Source organism: Chiloscyllium plagiosum, unplaced genomic scaffold (assembly GCF_037043375.1).
Source record: "Chiloscyllium plagiosum isolate Xiang-an unplaced genomic scaffold, Cpla_swu_hap1 HiC_scaffold_1, whole genome shotgun sequence".
Taxonomy (NCBI): domain Eukaryota; kingdom Metazoa; phylum Chordata; class Chondrichthyes; order Orectolobiformes; family Hemiscylliidae; genus Chiloscyllium; species Chiloscyllium plagiosum.
This window is the reverse complement of record NW_028270139.1, coordinates 41,446,204-41,465,287: the sequence shown is the minus strand read 5'-3', so window position 1 is coordinate 41,465,287 and position 19,084 is coordinate 41,446,204. Positions and strand designations below refer to the sequence as shown.

The following is a 19,084-nucleotide window of genomic DNA, read 5'->3' as shown; positions in this document are numbered from 1 at the left end:
GTTTATATAACTTGGGGCATGCCATTCCATCATGTCAAGCATGTTCAAGAGAAGGAGGCAGGAACTATCACAGCAGATTGTGGGATTAAACCAACACTGTTAGCAGCATCCTGCACTATAGTCTAGCCATTTATCCATCCAACTGAGCTAACAAATTCAAACAATTACTCAAAAATGTACTTCACTTATTTATCTCATGATTGTATGTTGTTCAGGATAATGTTTTCAAGCTTTTCAAGGGAGTTTTTAATTGTCCAGTTTATCTCATGGAAAATCAAATATTATAAATAAAGGTGATATGCAACTTAGTTGTATTAATAAATAATGAAATAAATGAACAGTCATTGTCACCTTGGCATTTCCTCTGCGTGTTGTAAGTGCAATGTATGTGAGGTACAGCGCCATCTCTTGACAGGTAGCTGTCATTGGCTTGCATGATTGAGGTCCAGTTAATTTGAAATGCAGCAAGAACAATTTTTCTTTCAAACCTTATTTTTGAGAACAAGTTATTTCTGTTCTATGGCGTAATTAATTTTAATGTCCTCCTCTATATTCTAAGCCACACTGTTCCACATGCTGTGTATTCAGCCATCAGGCATCCACTAATTGTATTTTAAAGCAACCATTATATAAGGTTAAAGTAACCAAACATTATATTCTGGTTAAGGTAACCAGACACACCGATTTTATGAGAACAGTTTGAGCTTTTCAATAACATTTGTGTGTCCCAATTTTTTTCTGGATTACTCAAATATGCCTGGGGATCTCTCCTGATGAGTTAGACAGAAGGGTTTGTTTCCATGCTTTATGACTCTATGACTCTACAAAACATTTACACTGGCACATGAATAGGAGAGGTTTAGAGGGCTATGGGCCAAATGCAAGCAAATGGGACTAGTCTAGTTTGGGAAACTTGGTTGGCATGGATGAGTGGACAGAAGTTGAAATGTCTGTTTCTGTGCTGTATGACTCTCTGACTCTATCTCCTCCCACCATCTGTTGCATTTCATTTCATATATCCATTGATAACATACAATGACAGGATTGAATGATGTGATTTTGGGTCCAACACAGTGCTTGACCTGATGCAGGAATGCTGATGTTATCCCTTGTGACACAAGAAACTGGGCAAGAAATCATGGCATTAAAGAATCGAACAGACATCTATTACAGATAACTATTATGGACAAAAAAATACATTCATAAGCACCTAAGTGTATGGGTTAGCATTAAACTATTAGTTACAATATAACAACATGCTTTCAGTAGCAAGTCATGCTTCAGCTAGTCACTTAGGTAAGATGGAGACTGAGATCTTTATATCTTCAGGGCACACGCTATGAAACAATGATCAGCTCGTGAGCACATGTTAAAGATGTTCTGATATACTGACTATGAGACATAACACAATTTCTCTAAGACTAGATTCATGATAAATTGTAAATTATGGACAGGGCCAGACTGATATCTGGATGTTGGCCAATCATCAATTGTGATAAAAGTCTTTGGTCAGTGGGTCATGTGAGGGGAGCTTCCTCCAATTAGAGGTGCTGATGCTAATTGGTGTGTTCTAAATTGTGGCACTTCCAAAGCCAGGGTGGGTTTGTGACAAGAGTGCTGCCACTAGCTACAGGCAGATAGACAGAAATGTTTTCAAACATATACACAGCAGTACAAAGAGCTGGGACGAGCTGAAGGAGAAAGTGAACAGGAGGCTGCTGCTCAAATGGAAACCTTTAGCACCTTTCAACAGCAGCCAGTGAGTGAGTGAGAGCCAGGGAGGGCAGCAGCTGCAGCTGGAATCTGAGTAAAGCTACACCACCTCTTCACTGATTCCCCTCCAACCCCTTAGCAGCAAACGTTGCTCGCCTTCTCACTTCAAATGCAATATAAATACCAATCCCCAAATATAACTGCACTCTTTCAGCCTCACACTGCTTGTTCTCTGAGCATAGTCTCTCTAACAATCTTTCACTCTCATGAATCACATTTTCTTGCTATATTCCTCAACTTTTTACACTTTTTAATGTTTATTAGATTAAAAAAAGTGCTACAAGTGTGTAATTAGACCACTGTCATTTTCCGTTTCATTAAAAACTCTGGGTGCAATCTTCCTGTTCTTGAAGATAGCAAGGTAGCGAGAAGGGGACATAAGGAGGTGAGTTGTCCTTAGAAACCCACCTCCTTCTCATCCCCCAAATTCTGCGTGAGAAGGTCCATGGGCAACTTTCTCAATTTATCAACAATTAAAACCCTTAAAGTGATCAATGAATGGCCATTGAAGGGCCTCGATATATCACATCACCAATCTCCTGCCTGGCTGCCATGCAAGAGACGTTTACCACAGGGAAATCAGGGTCATAGTCATCCCAATCTGACTTCTGCCCTTGCTTCCAACCCCTATAATCGAATTGTCTCCACAAACCCACACTGCAAGAACAGAATATAAAGTACTTGATTCTTGCCATTGAATCCCTAAGGTAAAAACAATGACTGCAGATGCTGGAAACCAGATTCTGGATCAGTGGTGCTGGAAGAGCACAGCAATTCAGGCAGCATCCGAGGAGCAGTAAAATTGACGTTTCGGGCAAAAGCCCTTCATCAGGATTGAAGGCAGAGAGCCTGAAGGGTGGAGAGATATTTCTCCACCCTTCAGGCTCTCTGCCTTTATTCCTGATAAAGGGCTTTTGCCCGAAACATCGATTTTACTGCTCCTCGGATGTTGCCTGAATTGCTGTGCTCTTCCAGCACCACTAATCCAGAATCTGGTTTCCAGCATCTGCAGTCATTGTTTTTACCTAGGTGAGACAATGAGTTTTCTTGACGGTGGAAGTGGCATTTTAGTTGCCACTGGACCCACTTGCTTTAAAACAAAATGGGAAATCCCTGCTCTCTCTCCCTGTTTAAACAGCATACTTTACATATATTGAAACTTGACCTCATTTCACCTCAAATAATATTGAAAACTGCTAAACAGAGAATCCAAATTCAGCTCTAAGTGTCACATTCTGCAGGCAAAATCATTAATTTCATTTGGAGGCTTTTGGGAGAAGCTAGGAGAAAGTGAGGACTGCAGATGCTGGAGATTGACATTTCGGGCATAAGCCTTTTATAAGGAAAGACATCCTGATGAAGGGCTCATGCCCCAAACCTCGATTCTCCTGCTCCTCGGATACTGCCTGACCTGCTGTGCTTTTCCAGCGTCATGCTCTCGACTTTTGGAACAAGCTAAAGCCCTCAAGTAACAAACTTTTACTAAGGGGAGTAAACCACACAAAATATAATTGATTGGATAAATGTAACCAAAAGACATTGAAATATTTGTATCTGAGTACTTAAAAATTTTACTCAACTTCAGAAAACCATTTAGTGACCAGATTGTGCAGTTGATTCCCAATATAAAATATGTAGAAAAACGTAGAATGCTCCTTCACCTTTGATGGTATTATGTTGCCCTTAATGGGTTTTACACCGAAATTGGTTAATTGGATGAAAAGTATCATGGCTGATTTGATGGTGGGGAAAACAATATTCAGTTCTGTGTAAGAGCATTTCTACATATATATATATATTTTAAAAAACTCAGAATAGTAGTGAGTTATTGTGGTGGAGTGGTAGTATATCTACCTCTGATCCAGGTTCAAATCCCACCTACACTATGTGTAAAAGTCCCTCTGAACAGATTGACCAACACCAAAATTTAGAATAGGGTGAAACAGCCATCTTTACCTGGTCTGGACTCCAAAGCCACAGTAAAGTGAACTACCGTGGGCAGTCAGGGCTGGGCAATAAATGTTGGTCTATCTAGTGACACCCACATCCTGTGAATGAATGTTTGTAAAGGTGCATTGCAACTAAAGACAAGAACTTAGTGTAGGGAAAACACGTTAATGTGGAAGTATGACAAAAATGTGACAACAGCAAGTAAATATTTGTAGCCAACCCATTGACCAAAGGCATAATACTTTTTAAGTAAGTTATAGATAGTTACGTAAATGAAACGTAAGTTCCTACAATTGTTTTTCCTCCTTGACGGCATAATGATGATGTTATCTGAAGTGATGTCTCTGTGTCTTTGAATTGGAAGAAAAGTTAATTTTCAATGTCGTAGTTCTGTAGAGTTGGTCAAGATCCTGACCACAGTGACTTCCATTGTCTTCCCACATTTAGCAATCACCTGGGTGCAGTGGGTGATTTTGGGGATACATTGAGAAGATGAATGTTTTTCTCATGGCCCAGATACTGAACACTGCAGTTGCTCAGTGAGGAGGGTTGATCAACTTCCTGCTGCTTAATGCCACTGATGATCTCCAATTTACGTTTATTTTCACTGCCCAGGTTTTACAAATATGCATTCCTTTGGCAGGGAAGCATTCCATGTACAAGCAACTCTCTGCTTGTGTATGTGGCCACAAACCCAGACAGTGACTGCGTGCAGGGTACTTGACCAAGGAGACCATCACTGTAAATACTGTTAGAAGTTCCATCTTTTGGATGAGATGTTAACAATGGACCATGTACAACCCAGAGGGAAACACCAGTAAACAATATCAGTAATAGTTGGAAATGCATGGACTGGTCGTACTGGAGCTCCATTTTGAAATAAGTGTAAGATGATCAGTGTGTCATTTGCATGTTTTACTGGTTTTCCTTTAAGATGCTTCAGGGTTCAAGAGGATGCTAAAGATTGCATTATCCTGTTTGAAAAAATGCCAGGAGTTTACCCATTGTCTTTTACAGCATTCCTAGATCAATTTATAAACTTAGCTGCCAAATGCCTCAAAATTAAAAATTCCCAAGGAGACAGACACCAAGAGGAAATAAATGTTGTAGCATCACTGGTTCCATCACAAATTTCGAAATGTACCTTGCACAAACTGAGTTTTTGTGGACTCCACCTAATCTCTGTCACACATCTGCTGAAACATTGAGTGGAACTGCAATTAATTTTTTTCAAGATCTCATCTTACAGAACACACCTTATAATCACAACACATCAGTTGATCTCTGAGACTTCAAAATATGCTTCCGGAAGCAAGACTCAACTTATTCACCAAGTATAAAATGAATTAGTGTAGGAAGCTGTCATTGTAAAATGGCGAAAAAATGTACCAATAATTCAAATTAAATCAACATGACATATTTTATTAAATGAATTAATTCTACAAAGTTACCTTTAAACAATCTCAAAACACTTTTTGCCATTTTATATCAAAGAATAGATGAAAATTTAGGAGGCATGTTAGTACATCTGCAGATGACACCAAATTGATGGCGTAGTGGACAATGCAGAAGATTATCTAACATTACAAAGAGATCTTGATCAAGTGGGTCAGTGGGTTGAGGAGAGACAGATAGAGTTTAATTTGGATAAATGTGACCTATTGCATTTTTATAATACAAACAAGTACTTACACAATTACTGGCAGGGCCCTGGGTAGTGTTGTCGATCAGAGAGACCTAGGGGTTCAGGTACATAATTCTTGGAAATTTGCATCACATGTAGAACAGGGTGGTTGAGCAAGCATTTGTCACACTTGTTTCATTGCTCAGCTTTGACTATAAGAGTTGGGGTGTCATATTGAGGTTATACAGAACCTTTGGTGAGGCCTCTGTGTACTGTCTACAGTTCTGGTCATCCTGTTATAGGAAGGTTATTATTAAAGTGGATAGGATACAGAAAGGATTTACCAGGAACGTTGCTGGGATTAGAGTGTTTGAGATATAAAAATAGACTGGGACTTTCACTGGAGCATAGCAGGTTGACGACTGACCTTATTAAGATTTATAAAATGATGAGGGACATAGATATGGTGAATTGCTAAGGTTGTTTCCCGAGGGTAGGGAAGTTCAAAACTAGGGAGCAGATTTTTGAGGTGAGAGGAGAAAGATTTAAAAAAGACATGACAGACAACTTTTTTTACACAGAGACCAATTCATATGTGGAATGAACTGCCAGAGAAAGTGGTGGACGCAGGTACAGTTAAAATGTTTAAGAGATTTGGATAAAATTCATGAATGGGAAAAGTTTGGAGGAATATGGGCCAAGCGCAGGCAGGTCAGATAAGTTTAGTTTGGGAACATGTTTGGCATGAACTGGTTGGACTGAAGGGTCTGTTTCCATTCTGTATGACTCTATGAGTTATTGGCTTCCAATGCAAATAGTTAATCAAATTCAATCGAAGTTGTTTTGGCTATGGCATTTAAGAACTCAAGAAATAGGAACAGGAACAGACCACACTGAACTCACCCCACAATTTTATGTGATCATGTCTAGTATTTAGCTTCAGCTCCACTTCCCATATCCCTTGATTCAGGGGAACAGAACCCTGTTTATCCCAGTTTTAAACATATTCAACAATGAAATATCCACAATACTGTGGGCTAGAGAATTCCAAAGATTTAAATCCCTTTGAGAGAAGTAATTTCTCTTCGTCTCACTCCCAAATAATTGGCCCTTTATCCTACTCCTGTACTCACATGTTTTGAATTCCCTAACTCGTGGAAATAACTTCTCACCATCTACCCTGTGAGGCCCCTTCAGGACCTGGTATGCCTCAGTGAGATTGCCTCTCATCTTTCTAAATGCTAGAGAATATAAGCATTGCAAGAAACCTACTTGAGATCAGCTTAGATATTTTCAGTTTCAAAATCATCCCTTCACAATAAATCATCTCTCTATTGATGTGATTGAATATTCTGCATTCTTGAAGGGTATGATAGTAACTTGTGGATCTCATCAGTGGATGACTAAATCACAAAAAAAAACATTGAGTGGAGCAACATTGTTTGTGAAGGTTATTTCTCTACCATCAATTCATGTATTCAATTAAAGGCAAATGTGATACTTGAAGGACTTGTTGAAGCACACATTCATCCAAAGATTGAATTATGGATATTAGACAGCCTGATTTATCTGCAGATTGGATAGTTTTTCTTTGCAGGCACGCCTTGATTTAAATGAGTTTATGGGACTAAACAATACCCACTGCATTCTCTGACTACACTACTGGACATCTATGCTGCATATTTTTGATCCACAGCTTCACTTCATGCTCATCCATTCAACTGTTATTGCAGACATGGACATAATTCCTGCATTTGAAAATTACATGTTAATAATGAATTAATTTTGCTCCATCAGTTTTACAGGATAATACCACTCTTATTACCTATACTTTTCATTAGAATTGTTTGTAGAGTTTTCTGCTCCACAGTTTAGATGCTGGGTACATTGAAATAATGGCCCATGTTGACATGTCCACGTTGCTGATGTTATTATAAACACTTTTTTTTCCTACTGCCTGATAATTTTTTTGGAAACTGATAATTTTGGCATTGAGATCTTTTGGTACTCTCTACGCTGTCCAGGACTTCTGTCAAAACACTAGACTTTTTGTTTCCATAAAGTGGCTACACTAACCAGCCTCGGAACACTTCAACCCAGGGCATCAATGTGAACTTCACCAGTTTCCTCACTTCCCCTCCCCCCACCTTACTCCAGTTCCAACCTTCCAGCTCAGCACTGTCCCCATGACCTATCCCACCTGTCAATCAACCTTCTCACCTATCCGCTCCACCCTCCTCTCTGACCTATCACCTCCATCCCCATCCCCATTCACCTATTGTATTCTTTGCTACCTTCTCCCCAGCCCCACCCCGCATTTATCTCTCCACCCTGGAGACTCCCTGCCTCTATTCCTGATGAAGGGCTTTAGCCTGAAACGTCGATTTTCCTGCTCCTCGGATGCTGCCTGACCTGCTGTGCTTTTTCAGCACGACTCTAATCTAAACTCTGGTTTCCAGCATCTGCAGTCCTCACTTTTGCCTACACTAACCAGCTGGTGCTTTGAAATCTTTGCTCAACTCAATGTTTGACTCACTTCAGTACAAGTTTAGATTCTTCACTTCTGGTAAAAACGTAAGCATTCTGACAGAGGGCCTAGTCCAGTATGTACAACTCAAGGCCAGGTTAATAGCTGGTCCCTGATCTCATGACATGTTTGATCAGGAGCAGCTTCTTCAACTTCCATTCTGGCAATAGATTTTTTATTGAATTCCTCAATGTAACACAGCTATTTGATGGATGAACAAATGTTACGCTTTCTAGTTTGAAACTAGCTTTGTACTGCACTTCATTTTTGTCAGATAACTATCTTTGTTTGTTGTACGTCGCTGTTTGGACATGTCTGAAACTCCAGCACATTTTCTTGGCAGCATGCTTGATCCCATGAGCTAACTTATAAAACAAGTCAATCTTGAATTTCTGAGGTGAAATATTGAGGCCAACCCCTAATGTAAGTTTAATATTTCTTAACAGAAAAGGAGTGTCAACTCATACACAGAGAATAGGCTTAAATACAATTTTTGATGCTCGTTGGTTTCAGCTTTTAGAAAAAAAATGAATTAAATCATTGTATCCAAAGCACCAGGAGGAATCCTGAAATACAATGCAGTTGAAATAAAATGCAACCTATTTGGTTGCCATGAGATGTCAGCTTTGGTCATAGACTTTTATTCAGCACTTTTTTTATTTATCAGTCTTTTTGGGAGTATGTCATGACATTTTTGAGCTTTACTTATCAGCTTTTCTGGGTTTCATAGATTGTATGTGGTGTTGTTTACATAACAATAGACTAAATGGCCACTTAACTAGTTGTCATATTTTCTGTGCAGTAGCTGTGAAAACTTCAAAATAATTTGCTGTTTGTGAGGAGCTTTGATGGTTTTCTGAGAGATGTGACAGGTTTTGAAGTGGTAATCTGTGTCATTTCAGGCCAGCTGCAGTATGGATCCAGGCCCTGAGAAGTTGTCTCACCTACAGGGTCAGGTGAATGATGTAAAGGGCATCATGTCACAGAACATTGAAAAGGTTCTGGAAAGAGGAGAAAAACTGGATGACCTGATCATTAAGACAGATGATCTCCAAGCATCTGTAAGTATCTCACTTTCCCAATTGAAAATGGTGAATGGAAAAAAATACATTCCTTCTTATGTTTAGCCTCAGAAACAGTTTACTAATAATATTTCATGTTTTTTTTCACTGCATATAATCTCTGCTTAAGGCTATGGATATTCAGCGGAAGGATTCCATATGTTTAATCAAGTATACGCATATCAAAAGTGCAGTCAGACACAGAGTAAAACTATACCTATGTTACCTCATTGGTGCCTTTTAACCACAATCCATTTTCTACACCAGCATTCATATAGTCATAGTCACAGAGATGTTCAGCATGTAAATAGACCCTTTGGTCCAACTTGTCCATGCCAATAGATATCCTAACCCAATCTAGTCCCATTTTCCAACACTTGGTCCATATCCCTCTAAACCCTTCCCATTCATATGCCCATCCAGAAGATTTTAAATGTTGTAATTGTACCAGCCTCCACCACTTCCTCTGGCAGCTAATTCCATACACGTACCACCTTCTGCATGAAAAAGCTGCCCCTTAGGTTCATTTTATATCTTTTCCCTCTTGCCCTAAACCTATGCTCTCTAGTTCTGGATTTCCCCACCACAGGGAAATTTGTCTATTTATCCTATCTATGCCCCTCATGATTTTATAAACCTCTATAAGATCACCTCTCAGCCGCCACTGTTCCAGGGAAAACAGCACCAGCCTATTCAGCCTCTCCCTATAGCTCAAGCCCTCCAAACCTGGCAAAATCTTTGTAAATCTTTTCTGAATTCTTGCAAGTTTCACAACATCCTTCCGATAGGATGGAGATGAGAATTGCACAAAATATTCCAAAAGTGGCCTCACCAATGTCCTGTACAGCCGCAACATGACCTCCCAACACCTGTACTCATTGGTCTGACAAATAAAAGATAGTATACCAAATGCCTTCTTCACTATCCTATCTATCTGCAACTCTACTTTCAAGGAATTATGCACTCCAAGGTCTGTTTATTCAGCAACAATTTCCAGGACCTTTCCATTAAGTTCTGCTCTGATTTGCCTTTCCAAATGCAGCACTGCATATTTATCTAAATTAAACTCCATCTGTCACTCCTCAGCCCACCAGCACATCTGATCAAGATCCCGTTGTACTCTGAGGTAACCATTACACCTCCACTACACCTCCAATTTTGGTGTCATCTGCAAACTTACTAACTCTACCTCCTAAGTTCGCATCCAAATTATTTATATAAATGATGAAAAGCAGTGGCACCAGCACCGATCCTTGTGACCCAAAACTGGTCACAGGCCTCCAATCTGAAAGGCAACCCTCCAGCACCATCACCCTGTGTCTTCTATCTTCAAGTCAGTGTGGCGCTTTTCTTAATTAATCTACCATTTGTATCTGTTTGTAAGCAGTACGTCTGGGACAGATCCCTGCAAGCCAGCAATGGGAAAATCACATTGTTGGTGCAGTATAGATAGTTTGTGTCTACTCATTGGAGCTTAGAATAATGAGAGACAAAATTATTGAAACATACAAGTTTTTAAGGGACTTGACAGGGTAGATGTGGAAAGGTTAATATCCTTCGTGGTAGAATCCACCCGCAGGAGGCATAATCTTATAATAGGGAATAAAATGAGGAGGAATTTCTGGTCTCAGAGCTTTTGGAATTATTTACTGCAGAGGGCTGCTGAGATTCGGTCATTAAGTATATTCAAGGCTGAGAGATTTTTAATCAGTAAGGGCATCAAGTGTAGTATGGGAAAGGAAGGAAAATGGAAATGAGCCCTATCATTGAATGGCATAGCAGTTTCAATGGGCTGATTGGCTATTTCTGCTCCAATATCTTGTGGTCTTATGGATGGGCCCTCAGTTGGCTCATTGTCTGCTACTGTGACAACCAAGATGATTGCCTACCATTAGGGAAATTGCCACAGACAGGACTGTCATCAACTGCAACACTGTCATCTAAAAGAGATATGGCATAGACCTCTCGACAAGCGAGAGAATCAACCCTCCACAAGTCTCTTCTGTGACACTATCTGTAAACTACATGGTTTTATTAATGATTAAACACCGTGCATTTCCTCCTTGGGTTTCAAGTGCTAACACACATGTTAACTGTGCATATGGGTTACGATGAAATGTGTTTTCAACAGCTGATGGTGGATTGAAGACACATTGATCAAAACAGAAGAGAAACACACTCTAGCCTTCAAGCTTAATCCAAATGATCTATTAAAAAAATTGTGTTGTACAAAAAACGTCTCGTGCTGTTGGCATAATTGCTTAATTAAAACTATTGAATTATTTACAATTTTTAGCAAATAAAACTTTGAATTAATAGGGGTAGATCATTACTTGACAAGACTGAAAATTGCAAATCATCCACTTATGTTAGAAAAAGGGAGAGTGTTCTAAATGTTTTGGACTAAAAATTAATTAATTTCAGTAAAATGAAAAGGGACCCCAGACTGGAAGCAAATGGTTGATAAAACATTGGCCAACAATGAAAAATAATTAAAAATGGAGACTCTAAAAGATCCAAAGGGGTGTATTTCCCAGCATAAATGTAAACGTATACACGATGTCTGATAATAATATCCATTTTGAGGAATAATGGATAGATAGATAGGAAGAATAGATAGATTTGGTAGATAGATGAATAGATAAATAGAATAGATAGAATAGATACCAGCACCTCTGCCCTCGAACCCCACCCATCCAACACAACAAGGACAGAACCCCCCTGGTCCTCACCTTCCATCCCACCAACCTCTGATACATCGCATCATCCTCCGCCATTTCCGCCACCTACAAACAGACCCCACCACCAGTAATATAATTCCCTCCCTACCCCTATCTGCATTCCATAGAGACCCTCTGCAACTCCCTCATTAGGTCCACCCCCCACCACCAACCCATCCACCACTCCTGGCACCTTCCCTTCCTTATGTCTGCGTGGGTTTCCTTCAGGTGCTCCAGTTTCCTCCCACAGTCCAAAGATGTGTAGATTAGGTGAATTGGCCAGGCTAAGCTGACTTGTGATATGCAGGGATGTGCAGAATAGTTGGGTTACAGGAATATGGTATGGTTGTATCTGCTTTAGAGGATCCAAACTGTAGCGATTCTATGAACAGCAGTAACAATTTAGTACCTCGAGCCAGTCTCTATTTTATATCTATTGACTTACGTTCGTTTCATAACCCTTGACACCCTTGATTATCAAACATCTATCAAACTCAATTCTGAAAATTTCCTTCATCCAGTCTTAATAACTTTCCTAGGACAGAGTTCTGGATATCATAACCCATTCCTTTGTCCTGTTCTCTTCCAGTCTAATTTGGGCATCACTTGCACCATCTATTAAGTAGCAGCAGGAGGTGGACATAATTATCTAATGCATTCACTGCTGCATTTTTCAAAGTGATCAATGGTATTACAATTGGAGTTTGGGAGTACAGAATTTGTGTTGCTAAAAAAAAGACACATTTGTCAAAACTTTTCACCTTCAGTTCATTAGGACAATTCGCAAGAAGGACCAAGGTAAAAGGAAAACAATCTTTTCAAACTGTCTGAGAAGACATCACTGATTATTCAGCAAGTGGACTCTGAATGATAGAGGTCTTGTGAAGAAAACGCAGTAATCAGATGATGACTGATAATTAACACAGGCTGGTCGACACTGATTGGTGATGGCATAGATTAAGAAATAAAGCAGAGAATGGAAATCATCTGTTTTGTTGAATTGAAATTGATGGGATTTGTGAATATGTTCTTTCTATCTGCAAAGATCAGGCTCTGTGCATTAATGTATGTAGCTGCAGTACATGCAGGTTTGCCAACCTTAAATTGTCAACATAATTCTTAACACACTTAGAATTATTAAACAAATATCCAATTGCAGAAATACATCTAAAGTTGGACATTGCATTTTGTGTTTTGGGCACACAGACTGGTTGCCAATTCAGTTCAAAACAGGTAACAGCTATTATCTTGTTCATGCCTCAGTGCAAAGCATTGGCTAATCCGAATCAACCCATTTGGTTTAAATGTAAATGAAGCTTGGTAGTTACCTGTCAATCATTATTTAATTTATGCACATTCCAAGACAATGACACTACAAATTGGAGTCCACTTGCCAACCAATCAGCACTATCTGCTCATTCAGTTTAAAAAAAGGATGAATAAGCACTACCGCACTTAGGTGGTAGTGTGGGGGTTTAAAAAAAAAACAGGAGTAACCTCCACTTCACTGTTTTGATCACACAGCACTGCCCTTTGATGTGAAGGGCAGTGTTTGTCACTGGCCACCCGGGTGTTTTCCTATCTTCCTGGTGGTGGAATTGGAATATAAAATATTTTAAAAATTTAAAACAGGATGTCTTTCCTTTCTTGCAAATTGACGTGAAGAGTACAAGATTAAAAGGTTTGACAAAGCATATTTTTGGTACCATAATGCTAATTTCAAGAGTTATTTATTTGCTCTCCATTGCATTGCTGAGTGATTTTCAATACGTGTCAATGATGGGTGACAGAAGACAAGTCATTTGGGTTCAAATAGTCTGCATTGTGAGAAAGCACGCAGCTTCACTTTATGGTCTCCTCCAGGATCATTTCTAAACCTCAACCTGAGCTACAAACCTTGCGATTGCCTGTCATATATTTGGATATTTTGACAGATACTCCATGCTCAGATAAAATTCAAATTATTTCTAAAGCTTGCTTCTAGGTTAAACCTTTTAATAAAGATATGGGTTTCTCAGGGAAACCTCAAACTGGGATGTAAATCTGAAGCCAGATGGCCTCAGACAATAGGAGCTGACTGAAATACTTTCGAATGTTCATTCCCATCAGAGGGATTTGACTGTTTTGTCCTTTGAATTTTATGGGAATCTTATTTCACGAGGCCTCCATCTGAGCAAGTTTGATTTGTAGCTGTACTGGCCATCAGAAGAAAAATGACCTAACTTCCTACAGGGGGGGAAGTTTGAAGCAACTCATTTGCAAGGGTGTTCAGTCTTTCTGAAAGAAAACACCACAGAGCCACATAAAAACGTGTATGAATTACTTAGAAAACCTCTTGTTTAAACTAACTCAGGCAATCTATCAAATTAGAGTCAGTGGATTTATTACTTTCTGTTTTTTCATTAACAAGTCTGCAAACCATGCCATTACATTACTCCCTACTGAATGTGCGCTAATTTTGTTTACTAACGTGCTGTGTAGAGCTTTTTTGAAAGTCATCTGAAAATCCACAGTTCCCTGATCTACTCTGCTGGTAACATCTTATAAAACTCTAAAAGGTTTGTCAAACATGATTTATATTTCATAAACCCATGTTGACTTTGCTCAATCAGATCTTTATTTTATAAATATTGAGTTGTTATATCCCTTTATAACAGGTCTAACATTTTCCTGCCACTAATATCAGGCTAACAGGTCTGTAGTTCCCAGTTTTCTTTTTTGTTCCTTACTTAAAATAGTGGTGTCATATTTGCAAGCTTGCCAAGCACAAGCACTATTCTAGGATCTTTAGATTTGTAACATAACCACTTGTCTGTACTTGCAAACCTCATAATACCATATTGAACACCCGATGTTATTTTGCTATTGGGCATCATTTACTAAACAATCCTGAGTGTGTTAAATATCACACTAGTAAACAACTTACTATTACCAGTTGGATTTACAGTGTGATTCATTTGTGCATGTTGGAAGCTACATATGTTCATCGACAGGATCCTGTGGTCAATCCCTTTCAATGACAAAGACTTATGGAGACAACAAATTGCTATGGCATTCCCCTGACCAATTACAATCGATCTGCCTGATCAGAGTTTAAACAGCATACAATTTAAATTGTCTTCTGCATCACCATGCTTACCTTGGTCCCATCAATCATGCTTTTCTCATGTTGTTTAAATTGATGTGCTTTTTCAAAGTTTGATTTATATGTTAGTCCTAATAGGTACAAGATGAAAAGCTTCAACGTTATCGCAATATTTAAGATTTGCATTACCAATTATTCACATACATCTTACACATCTATCCTGTTTGATTTCAGGCTGACACTTTTCAGAAAACTTCCACAAAGATTGCAAGGAAAATGTGGTGGAAAAACACAAAAATGATCATCATCATTGTGGTAATAGTGGTTATAATCATCATCCTCATCATTCTCATTGCTACAGATGTCATCCCAACATAAGACCTTTCTACTTAGTTCGAGCTACTGAAGCAAATGTACCTCCTTAGAGTATAGAGTAGTTCTTTTGCAGAAATACATATTGAAGCTATAAATTTTGAACATTGTTATATATATATATAAACATGAACATTCTATGTACAAGTTTCAGAAAAAAAACGAATAAGGGATATTTATATTTGAAGTTTATTCCTTCTTGGAATTGCACATAATTATACCTATATAGTTACTGTTGTATGAGTCAGAAAGAGTTAATACTAAAAGAGTGCCATAAGCACCACTCACCACGATGGTGTCATATGAACTTTTGGGCAGACATTTTAGGATATCGAAATGAGACCTAACCTCTAGCCCTCTTCAAAGTCTCTGTAACGATGTCTGTTATTTCAAGATAACATGTAACTAGTTGCTAACATGCAATAAACTATATCTTGATAATAAGAAATTCACCTTCATTCAACCAAGTAGTAGTTTTCCTCTACCACATTAGAGCAAACAGACCCTATAGCTTCCAGCACTTGAAGAGGATGGTGGCAACAATCTTCACCATGAGCAGCAGCTCACAATTTAGTGAACTGGTATGCCCATGCAAGTTACAATATCTGTTTATATGTATATAGAGAAGAGGGCTCCTTTTCTCCCTCTGTGACAACTATTCAGCTAAATTATTTTCAAAGGGCTGAAATACAATTGAAGTGCTCCAAGTGAACTGAAATATTGAACTCGACACGCTATTTAACTATCACCTGCAGGCAAATACCTGACCTTGTTCTCAGCATTCATGAAGGATATGTATTCCTGCAAGGGTCATCAGAATACTGACCTTTCCTAATGTATTAAAGCCAGTTGCATGAAGCCTATTTACTCCCCATTTAGATCTAGTAAACTGGCAGATGTGACATCTTCCTCATTTGGGACGGAGAATATGATATTAATGAAATGTTTGTTTTTATTCAAACAAAAACATTGTTTCCATCTTTTTAGCCTTCGAGATATGTGACAGCAGGTTTACCAAGTGCTATAATAAAGGCTGGCATGCCAAGAGATGGAAGAGCAAGGAGAAACAAACAGTAGCAAAGGAGGGATATAGCAAGCAAGGTTACATTATAACTGAATCAAACTTTGTGTACAGAAATAGGAATTTATCAAAAAAGTGTGCAAATGGCTTCATTGTTTCTAGTGTTTTCGTGATGTAACCAATGAAGACTAAAGAAAGGGGGATTATAAACAGAGGAAGTACAGAATAATGATCTAGATATATTTTACTTCAAACAGCTAGACTATAAGTCAGCACCACTGCTTGTTTACTTATGTTGCTTACCTGCCATACCATTATTTCAGTGCAGTACTTGGGCATAGTTCAGAGTCAGACATTGTCAAACTAGATCCCATCTGCACTCTCAGGTAACTATAAATGATCCAGTTACGCTATTTGAATGGAATACCTAGAGACCGAGCCAAGATTTATTTCTTAGTCTGAGACTATTTCATCATTAATCTTTTCGTGTTCTTGCTGTGCACAAATTGGCTGCTATGTTATCTACCTGTCAATGATTTTAATTCAAACAATTTCATAGATTGTAAAGCACTTTGTGATATCCTGTAGTCATAACATGTATGATGTAATTCAAATTCTTTCCTTTTCTTAATTCATCAAGTAATTATTGTCACTGATAAGCTAAAAGGATCTTAGGAGTGGGATAAATAACCTGTTACTATTTAAATTAACTCACTGTGTGACAGTGTAAAGAATTGTTGATGGGAATATGGCTCCAATGGCTGAAATGGCTCCAATCAGTCCATGCGTCTTTTTGAGCTTTTCATTATTGTTTATATAAGACACCATGTCACTAAGTATAAACAGAAATAGCCAGACTGCATGATCAACACATCAAAATAGCCCTGCTGCATGCTTGTTTTTTTTTATTTATATCAAGTGAAACAAAACACTTTAAATAGAATATGCAGGAATCATAACATCAAACCGCAGCTCAAAATCTCAGAGCATGGCACTTCTTATCCGGGCTGGGACTGGCACCAATACACACTAACCCACCTACAATGGTGGCTGGATCTTTCATAGCCATTCATTCCTGGAGTGGGACTTTTACACAGCTCAACACTGGCTCAGAAGCAGAAGAACTAGCCACTCCAGCCTCATTAGGTCAATACTTCCAGTGCAGCACCAAAAGCAGTATCAAATCATACTTGTCAGCTCACAAAGTACCCTTTCTCCCAGTCAAGGAAGGCACAACTTGTTAATTTTACCTTGACAGTAAACACACAAGTCATTCATCTCATCATCCTTTAATAGGATTAAAAACAGTCCTACACACCTACTCTTTCTCAATCATCCTGCAATATTTACCCTTCAAATATTTATCCAATTCCCTTTTAAAAGTTATTGAATGTTTCCACCTTCCATTAAGCAGTTAATTTGTGATCATAGAAAAAAGCTGTGTACTTTTTCAAGTTGCTCCCAGTTTTTTTAGCCAATGACCGAAAATCTGTCTTCCAGGTTTCAACTGTCTGCCACTTGTAACTATTTGTTCTTATTAACACTATTAAAGTACTTCATTTTGAACACCATTATCAACCCCCCAAAGTTATGCCTAACAGCTTTCACAACTTATCAGAAGATTTTCATACAATTTTCAAAAGAGGCGTAGGCATATCCCACAGTCCCTGTTACTACAAGCCCTTTAAATTTATACCACTTAATTTATACTTACTCTTATTCTTTCTAGAAAATCTTGAAGCATTTACACAAATAATCTGATTCCAATAGTACAATGTAAAGCATGTACGTGGTCTAGAATTTACTGGAAGTGAACTACTGTTGCTCTTTTACAAATGTCTGAGACTGCCATTTGCTTATGGTGGAAGTTACCTGTGTACAAACTTTTTTTTGACATCACAAGGATAATTTAAACTACTTCATTTGTTATAAAAACTGCCAAAGTCATACCATTGCGGAAATCTACTACTGTTTTGACAAACTATTCCAGCTGTTCATGGGTGTAATAGTCATGGGTAGCTAGTTCATGAGTATGAAGCCAGGGAACTCATACATGCTTTGCAGTAGTTCATTATCTGTACAACAGAAGCCATTTAAAGACTGAGATGGCTTATATGTCAGACAGTAAGAAATTTGGAGGATTTTAAAAGATGTGTACACAAATTACTTCCCATTTGGCTTTCTTAGCTAAATGAAATGTTTACACTGTTAATGAATAGAAAATAGGGAAACATTAATGAGTCAACCAATACATTTGCCAAATTTGCACATTAAGAAATGGATGATGAGTTGTAAGCTTCAGATACAGGTTGAGTAGATGGTCAGTGTTCAGATTTGTTCTTAAGGCACTTTATGAACAGATGCAGAGAAAATGAATCGGGGAAAGGGGCTCAACAAAATGAATATGATAGTAATTGAATATTTAACAGCACTCAGGAGTAACAGATTTCTTGGACTAGATGGCTTTTAGAGGATTTCAAAAGTTAAAGACATTCTAGAAGGCCAAACTAGCTTTTCAATGTTCTCTGCTTTCAACACCTTCAGATTAGAAGATTATGCAGTTGCTCTATTATTTAATAAAGGTGACAGTGGAAGAGCAAAAAACTTGCAGACTGTTTCCTCTGACTTTCTTCCCAGCTGAGAGCACCTCTGGGATCCATGTATGCCAGCAATTTCTGGGATTGGACACCAGTGCCATGATTGTAAGCATCATGCATGAGTGGCTGCAGGCATATTCAGCGGCATAACTTGTAAATCAATTAGATGATCAGTTGTCAGCAAATTGGTATATAGTCATAACTGAACATGAATGCAAGAAAATAGAAAATACAGTCAGACTTAAGTGGTGAAATTCAATAAAGATGAGTACCTGTAAATTGCCTAACTGGAAAATTAAGGATGATTCCATGAATTTCTGTTACAAAATTGTAGCATACCCAGAACCAACATTA

General features: G+C 38.4%; 1 protein-coding gene across 6 annotated transcripts in view; it reads left to right on the top strand.

The window, feature by feature from the left end:
* The window catches only part of LOC122552290 (vesicle-associated membrane protein 8), a 135,526-nt gene that overhangs the window by 103,803 nt on the left and 12,639 nt on the right, over nucleotides 1–19,084 (top strand). For 3 of the 6 annotated variants that reach the window (XM_043695012.2, XM_087986463.1, XM_043695047.2), the window contains 2 exons: nucleotides 8,777–8,935; nucleotides 14,975–15,055. In XM_043695012.2, the coding sequence (XP_043550947.2) occupies nucleotides 8,777–8,935; nucleotides 14,975–15,055 (240 nt within the window). Of the gene's footprint in view, nucleotides 1–7,855; nucleotides 7,922–8,776; nucleotides 8,936–14,974; nucleotides 16,023–16,099; nucleotides 18,264–19,084 lie in introns of those variants that run through there. The other 3 variants (XM_043695021.2, XM_043695052.2, XM_087986452.1) reach the window with 3 other exon arrangements.